Source organism: Hyposmocoma kahamanoa, unplaced genomic scaffold (genome assembly GCF_003589595.1).
Source record: "Hyposmocoma kahamanoa isolate Upper Pololo Valley unplaced genomic scaffold, ASM358959v1 86, whole genome shotgun sequence".
Taxonomy (NCBI): domain Eukaryota; kingdom Metazoa; phylum Arthropoda; class Insecta; order Lepidoptera; family Cosmopterigidae; genus Hyposmocoma; species Hyposmocoma kahamanoa.
In genome coordinates, this window is record NW_020654289.1 from 12,536,401 (window position 1) to 12,544,826 (window position 8,426).

Below are 8,426 nucleotides of genomic sequence, written 5' to 3' on the forward strand. Positions count from 1 at the left end.
CGTGCGAGTGTGCGTGCGTGCATGCGTGAGTGGGTGGGTGTGTGTGTGTGTTTGTGTATGTAATAACGCATATGAGTATTAGAACTATTATTGATTAGTAACAAAGTACAAAAGTATCGTTTTGGAGAACAGTTGATTCCACGGATTATACAGGTACATTAAAAAATGATCCAGTTTCGCCATACCTTAATAATTGTAGCCATTATAATACAGCGTTTGTACAGTCGTAATAATTCATTGAATAAATTTGTAATAATTTTTTAACTTTACTGGAATACAGTATACCAAAATAGACTGCACAAGGGCTATATATGTTTTGTTTAACGGTTCCTTTGTTGCTACATGTCGTAATGTTTTAAAAATCGATATTAGCTTTCTAACTGCAATAGAAATCAAGTCTATTTGATAATACCATTATAGTCTGGTCGACGATAACACGAAGATATTTCGTTTTGTCTATTTTAGCAATAGAGCAGGTACAGTTTTATGTACCACGTCTGTCATAATTGTGAATCATAATTTTGAAGTTCTCATCTAGTTGTGATGAGTTTCTGAGGGAAAAACATATATAATTGGTTTTAGCGGTATTCACAGTTAGAAGGTTGATATCAAGCCATTTAGCAAATCTAGGCAATCCAATTTCAGCATGTGTACGCACTTCCTCCCATATGTCACCTGAGAATACTATCGCTGTATCATCCGCGTAAGTAAACTTTTCCTGCAACTACATTCAGATTGTACAGGTATGTAGATGAGGAAGAGCGTAGGGCGTTGGCTCTACGCTACACTTCCCTGTGGAACACTACAATTTATACGTATATCATTACTAAAGATATTACCGAGTTTTACATACTGTTTCCTTTCTCTCAGGTAACATTGAAGGAGGGAATGGAAGGAGGGCTTATGCAGTACCTGTTAATACTTCTATTAACATTATACATAAATTTAGTTTAGGTAAGATGCCGCTAGATGGCGTTGAACCTTTTATGCAATTTTCTAAAACGCGCTATTGAGTTGTTCACGGAAACTGTATAACTGTGGAGTGATTTACAAATAAAAACGTATTATTGGAACATACAGGCGGTTTCATTTTGGGTATTTTTGGGACGCTATACATGGTCCTTCGAGTTGCTGGTTTAATACGGCGCGAAGTAGTACTTGTACATCATCCAGCCCGGCGCCAAAGGAGCAACGGATTGTTGCCAAAGGTGCTTAGGCCTACGACAACGGGAGGCGGAAGAAGACGTCGTCACCGCTGTGACAACAGAGACAGAGCTACGGCGCAAGGGGAGCACACCTGAGACATCTACCGGACGAGACGGAAGCAGCGCGGGGAGGAAGAGCCCCGGGCTGAGGAGTCATTTGGTTGTGCGCGTGAGTTAAAGTGTCAAGAAAACCGTGAGTACAATTTGAATCTTATCTATCAAGTGCATTAGTGAAAAAGTTAAAAATTTTGCAAGTGTTTTGGACTTGGAATAATTTTAAAAAATTATAAGTGTTTTGGACTTAGAACAGTTTGCAAAAAAGTGAACCAACGGGGAATCCATGCCCGTTTTCGGAGCAAGTAGTTAGAAAAATTGTCATCATCGGACTTGTGATTTTTGTCAGTACTATACGAGACTTAGTGTAAATTGGGACAGTTATCCAACTCTTAGAATATTTATGTGAATTCTTGTCAGTTTATACTTGTGTTTTGTTCACGTGGAAAGTTATTGTACTCAGTTTGGATCAAATTGTAAATCTAAGTAAGTAATTATATCTTTACCTCTGTCTTTATTTAATAGTAATAATGGCCGAAAATTACACTAAGATTTAGGAAGACATTGCTACGAAAATATTTAAATCTAAATCAAATTTCAAAAAATCGCCAAAGGATAGACTAACTTTATCTTATATCGAAACTCGTTTGGAAACTTTAGAACGGCAGTGGAATGAATTCATTAGTAATCATCGAAAAATTGTATACGAGATAAGGCGAGAAGAACTCAAAAAAAACTAGTTATTACATATCTGATGTTTACGATCAAACCGAAGAGATATATATCGAGTACAAATCGCTATTAAAAGACACATTGTTAAACCTGAAACCTAGTCTCAATCCAGACAAAGGGGATGAGAAGAAGGGTGGTGAACAAACTGCAGTAAAGCTGCCTAAGATCACAGTGCCGAAATTCTCAGGCAAATATTCAGAATGGGTCAGTTTTCGTGACTTGTTTACTTCCTTTATTCATAATAATCCCAATGTGTAATGATGTTCAGAAATTACATTACCTGAAAAGTTGTGTAATTGATGAGGCAGAACAATTTCTTCGACACATACCGGTTACTTCTGACAATTATAAGGTTTGTTGGGCACAGTTGGAGAACAATATTTTGAAAAAGTTGACTTCTCAAAGGGTCCTGGTATCTGAGTCAGCTAGTGCTATCAAACAATTGTTGGACACTACCAAGGAATGCCTATATGCATTAAAAAGTATTGGGGTTAACGTTAGTAGTTGGGACGTTATTATAATACACCTCATTAGTCAAAAATTAGATCCAGAATCCCGTAAACAATGGGAGCAGAAAATTAGTAATTCCAACAGTGATTTACCTAATTTTAATCAATTTGGAGAATTTTTACAAGGTGGGTTTAGATCGTTGGAATATCTGGATACAAGGGTTCAAAAAATTTAAAAGACCGATTGTGCTCATGTTGCGACTACAATCATGACTTGCAGTTTTTGTACGGAAAATCACAAATTATATAATTGTAAGAAATTTGCAAAAGAAAATACTGACACGCGACGTAATTTCGTCCAAACGCACTATTTATGCTTCAACTGTCTCGGTTCAGATCATTCGGTATACCAGTGTACAATATCTACAAGGTGTCGTCTTTGTAATAAAAACCACCACACTGTACTTCATCCTAAAATCCCTGAATCAGTTCATGACATAAAGACTGATCAGCTTGTTGATATTAAGGTTGCGGCTAAGTCAACCCCACCGAAGACTCATATCGAGTCCCCAATTCCCCAAGTAGTTACTACTTGTTTTTCTAATAACAATTGGACACGTCTTATGTGTCACCCAAAACGAATTCTGCATTCGTTTTAAGATCGCTGCTTGATCAGGGATCTCAGGCTTCGTTTATAATGGAATCGGCTGTACAGTTGCTAGGTCTCAAAAAGATACCAGGGACCAGTATAGTATCAGGTTTAGGCGGCGACCAATCGACCTTAGCATCAAAGTCGTCGGTAGTTATAAAAATTCAGTCCCGTCTTGATCCAAGCTTTTCTATTACGGTTAAGCCTCATGTTTTAAGTAAACTGAAAAATTTTCTTCCAAGTAGTAAGGTTTTTGTTCAAGCTTTACCAGCACTCCCGTCCATGGAATTAGCTGATCCATCGGTTGACACACCCAACAGAATAGATATTCTTTTAGGATCTGAGGTATATAGCCAGATCTTGTTCGAAAGTTTGATCAGAGGTTCTTCCGGCTCTGTCGTTGCACAACATACAAGACTCGGTTCGATCTTATCTGGTAAAATACACAGCAAAAATAAAGAAATCAACCATGGCGAGACGTGTCTCAATGTAGTAAACCTACATTTAGCTCAATCAAATGAGAACGAGCTTCTCAAAAAGTTTTGGGAGCTAGAGACCGAACCATCCTATGATAGGACTAAACACATAACTAGACTCTAGAAGAGAAAAGGTGTGAGGAACTTTTTGTTAAAACTACTAGACGCGATGAGTCTGGTAGGTACATCGTCAAACTACCCTTCAAAACGGAAAATCCACTTTGTCTACACGGTAATCTTAAGAATATCGCGCACAAGCATTTTCTCATGTTAGAAAGACGTTTGTTGAGAACACCCAATCTCAAAACATCATCAAGAGTATTCCAAGGTCTTGGAGGAGTACCTCAGTTCGGGCCATGCAGAAGTGGTAAAACCAAGTGAAGTGGTCAAAAAAGGAGTAGTATATCTACCACACCACGCCGTGGCTCGTCAAGATAAGTCTACTACAAAGGTTCGCATGGTGGTTGACGGATCATGCACCGATTCTAATGGAATATCACTGAATAGTGAATTAATGGTGGGTCCTACTCTCCAACCAGAATTGCGACATTTGATAATACGATGGCGGTGCTACTCGATCGCTCTTATAGCCGACATTGTTAAAATGTATCGGCAGATAAAGGTGGCTGATGAAGACGTAAGTTTTCAACGTATATTTTGGCGTGAAAATTTAGATGTCGCATTACAACATCTTCGTTTCTTGCGAGTAACTTTTGGTACTTCCTCAGCCCCATTCCTTGCTGTTCGATGTCTCCAGTAGCTAGTCAACGACGAGGGTTCTGAATTCCCATTAGCGGTCTCTAGAGTCCTTAATGAATTTTATATTGATGACTTGATGACCGGCTGTCATTCCATAGCTGAAGGATTAGAAATTTACGAGCAAATTACTGCTTTGTTGAATCGTGGAGGATTTCCACTTCAGAAGTGGTCAAGTAATAGCAAGGACTTACTGAAAATAATCAAAAAGGAGGCAGATGATGTAAACCAGAATTTGGAACTAAAAACTGACGACGTTATAAAGATTCTCGGTCTGAAATGGAATAGAGAAGCTGACGAATTTCGTTTTACGGTCGATCTGCCTCCTTTGCAAGCTCCTGTAACAAAACGAAAGATGATCTCTGATATTGTTCGTCTCTACGATCCTTTGGGGTGGATAGCACCGGCTATCACCACAGCCAAAGTTTTTATTCAACAGGTGTGGCTATCCAGCGTTGATTGGGATAGTGAACTTCCGGATTCAATTCTTAAAAACTGGACGAATTTTCGAAACAATTTGAAAGCGCCCACGGAGTTTCGAGTACCTCGATGGATCCACTCCAAGAAAGACGACAAGGTATTTGAATTGCACGGGTTTTCAGACGCATCTAATGTGGCGTATGCAGCAGTCGTCTACGCGCGCATTATTGATGAACAAGGAAGAGTTCATGTGCATTTGATCACCTTCAAAACCAGAGTGGCTCCAATCAAACAAGTGTCCATCCCACGCCTAGAGCTGTGTGGCGCGGTATTTCTAGCCAAGCTTTTAAATGAAGTGGCAGATACTCTTCAAGTACCTAAAGGGAATTTACATGCATGGACCGACTCATCAATTGTGCTAGCCTGGCTAAGTAGTCATCCTAGCCGGTGGAAGACCTTCATCGCAAACAGGGTATCGGAGATCCTCACCGATAGAGATCTATGGTCTCACGTTGCCTCTAAGGAAAATCCTGCAGATCCTGCATCTCGAGGAACACAACAGTCGGAATGTGTCGAGAATTTGCTCTGGAATCAGGGTCCCGAGTGGCTGCATCTGGAAGAAATTAATTACGAAAAAGCGAGTTGAAGGATACAAAACTGTAAGAGAGAAAACCTAAAATTGTGATTCATGTTACTACAAGTAACGAAAAAAACGATGAGCTATGTCTCGATTTTCGTCCTTAAGGAAACTTATCAGAGTGCTGTCGTTGTGCCGAAGGGTCCTGCGGTGGAAAAATCTGAAAAAGACAAAACTGAAAATATTAATACACAGTTAACAGCAAAAGAAATCAACGATGCTTTACTTACCTGTATAAAAGTGTGCCAAAAACAGAGTTTCTATGAAGACATTGATAATTTGCAGAATCGTAGAAAATTAAATAACAAAAGCAAACTTACTTCTCTGAATCCATTCTTAGACGCAAATCAAATCCTCAGAGTTGGCGGAATGTTACAAGGTGCTCAGGTCAATGAAGACATGAAACACCCGTTTATTCTCCCTCACAAGTCGCCGTTAACGCAATTAGTGATTGACGAAGCACATAAGACTACGTTGTATGGAGGGCCTCAATTAATGCTTAACTATTTGAGAAGCGGTATTGGATTATTGGTGCAAAGAGTCTCGTTCGTCGGTTTGTGCACAAATGTGTGACTTGCGTCCGCCACTATGCTCAAACGAGCCAACAAATGATGGGACAGTTGCCCATATCAAGGGTGACCGCACATAGCACCTTTCCACAGATGTGGCGTAGACTATGCTGGCTCAATCAGCGTGCGCCTTTCAAAGGGTCGCGGTCATCACTCCACAAAGGGCTATATATGTCTGTTTGTGTGTATGGCCACAAAAGCCATGCACCTCGAAATGGTCAGTGATATGACTGCACAAAGCTTTTTAGCTGCATTTAAAAGGTTTGTTGCACGAAGGGGTCATGTTGCAGATTTGTGGAGTGATAATGGCACTACCTTTGTGGGAAGCGCTAGGGAATTAAAGAAACTGTTGGATGCGGAAAGATCTAGTGTTGTGGCTGAAATCGCGGATTGGATGTCTTCAAATGGCACTAATTGGCACTTCATCCCTCCCCATTCTCCAAACTTTGGAGGATTGTGGGCAGCGGGCGTAAAGTCAACCAAGCACGATCTCAAGCGGGTCATAGGCAATAGCACCCTCACATTTGAAGAAATGACAACAACCTTGTCACAAATTGAGGCGTGCTTAAATTCAAGGCCTATTTCTCAGTTATCTAATAATCCAGGCGATCCAAATCCTTTAACACCCGGATATTTCCTAGTAGGTGAGCCATTAGTGCTCGTACCCGACATTAATTATGAATATGCCAACATTAGCAATCTCAAAAGGTGGCATCTTACTCAACGTATGGTCCAGGGTTTTTGGCGTAGATGGTCTCATGAATATTTGACGCAGCTGCAGCACAGATATAAATGGTCAGACCAAATCCCAGAACCTGAAGTTGGAAGTGTTGTGCTTGTCAAAGAAGACGACCTCCCACCTGTCAGGTGGCTTTTTGGTATTATTACTGAAAAACATCCCGGTTTGGACAAATTAACGCGAGTAGTCACAGTTAAATATAAAGGTAACTTTATTAAGCGACCTGTGTCGAAGTTAATCGTTTTGCCTTTAGAGAGCGAGTGATTTAACGAACACTATAATTTACTAGTACTTACAATTAAATGTAATTTTAAGGTGTAACTAAGTCGTAAGGTTATTTTGCATTGTTGATATCTTTGCACACTACACAATTTATTGTATTTTAATTTAGAAGTTTAGTTCCTTTAGTTGAGCAAAATTGTTCGTTTACATTTATAAAGTATTTTTTTTCTGTTTCTGTTTATGCTTGTATTATTTCCGTTTATGGACTTGGTCCACGGCGGGCGGAATGTTAATACTTCTATTAACATTATACATACATTTAGTTTGGGTAAGATGTAGGCCGGTAGATGGCGTTGAACCTTTTATGTAATTTTCTAAAACGCGCTATTGAGTTGTTCTCGGAAACTGTATAACTGTGGAGTGATTTACAAATAAAAACGTATTATTGGAACATACAGGCTGTTTCATTTTGGGTATTTTTGGGACGCTATACAGTGCCTCTAATTCCAATATCTTCCAGTTTACTAAGAAGAATGGGGACAGAGTTTGTGTCAAAAGCTTTGTTTAGGTCAAGAAAAACTGCTAAACATTTTTTTCTACTATCTAAGTTTTTTACCACGTGAGTACTTAATTCTATGATAGCATCTTGTGTGGATATACCTTTACGAAAACCAATATGAGATTGTATTTATTTAAAAAAAATAATAAACGAGTATTGATCAGTTTCTCCATGATTTTTGAAAATGCAGTTATTACGATATTAGTCGATAATTATTTACATCGTCCTTGTCACCATTCCCATACTGGCGTAACAATTGATTATTAAGCACTTTTGGGAATATCCCCTTACTAAAACGTAGATTTATCAAATGGCTTATTTAAGGTACAAGAATAAGATGAGAATATTTAAAAAAATTTGTAGGTATGCTATCCCATCCCGGGGAACTGTTTGAATCAAAAGTCATTAACATATTTTTGACCTCATAGGAATCCGTATCCAGCAGAACAAAGATGAAGGCTGATTATGTAATGCAAAAGTTTTAGCGCCTTGCGCTCCATTATTTAAAAGTATATCTTCTGCCAGGGTTTTACCAATGCTAGTAAAATATTCATCAACACGATTAACGGATGATAATGGCGATGACGTAATATTTAGTAAATTAATATTAGAGATTTTAGTTTGTTTAGATTGAGTAATTTCATTGATTGTCTTCCATAGGTTTTTTATTTTTGGTTGAAATAGCTAATTTATCGCGTTCAAATTTTCGTTTGAATTTTTTTATTAATCTATTACAGTAGTTTCTGTACCTACAATAAGTTATATTTAGTGTCTCATTTTTAGGATCTGACTTTTTACTTTTTCTGTATATTGTTTCTATTTATTATACATCTTAAAATGCCTTCTGTAATATAGGGTTTAATTATTCGTCTATATCTTGAAATAGATAGGATTTTGGTATGTTCTAAGAGAGCGTTGGATATTTTATTAACGAACAGGTCTGTTAAGATATTCGGATC

General features: G+C 38.4%; 1 protein-coding gene across 1 annotated transcript in view; it reads left to right on the top strand.

Moving 5' to 3' along the window:
• The window catches only part of LOC113234908, an 18,443-nt gene extending 13,056 nt beyond the window's left edge, over positions 1 to 5,387 (top strand). Inside the window, exons 2-4 of the mRNA XM_026470430.1 lie at positions 2,093 to 2,195; positions 3,894 to 4,202; positions 4,326 to 5,387. Of these exons, the coding sequence (XP_026326215.1) occupies positions 2,093 to 2,195; positions 3,894 to 4,202; positions 4,326 to 5,387 (1,474 nt within the window). The remainder of the gene's footprint in view (positions 1 to 2,092; positions 2,196 to 3,893; positions 4,203 to 4,325) is intronic.
• Positions 5,388 to 8,426: the final 3,039 nt, after the last annotated feature.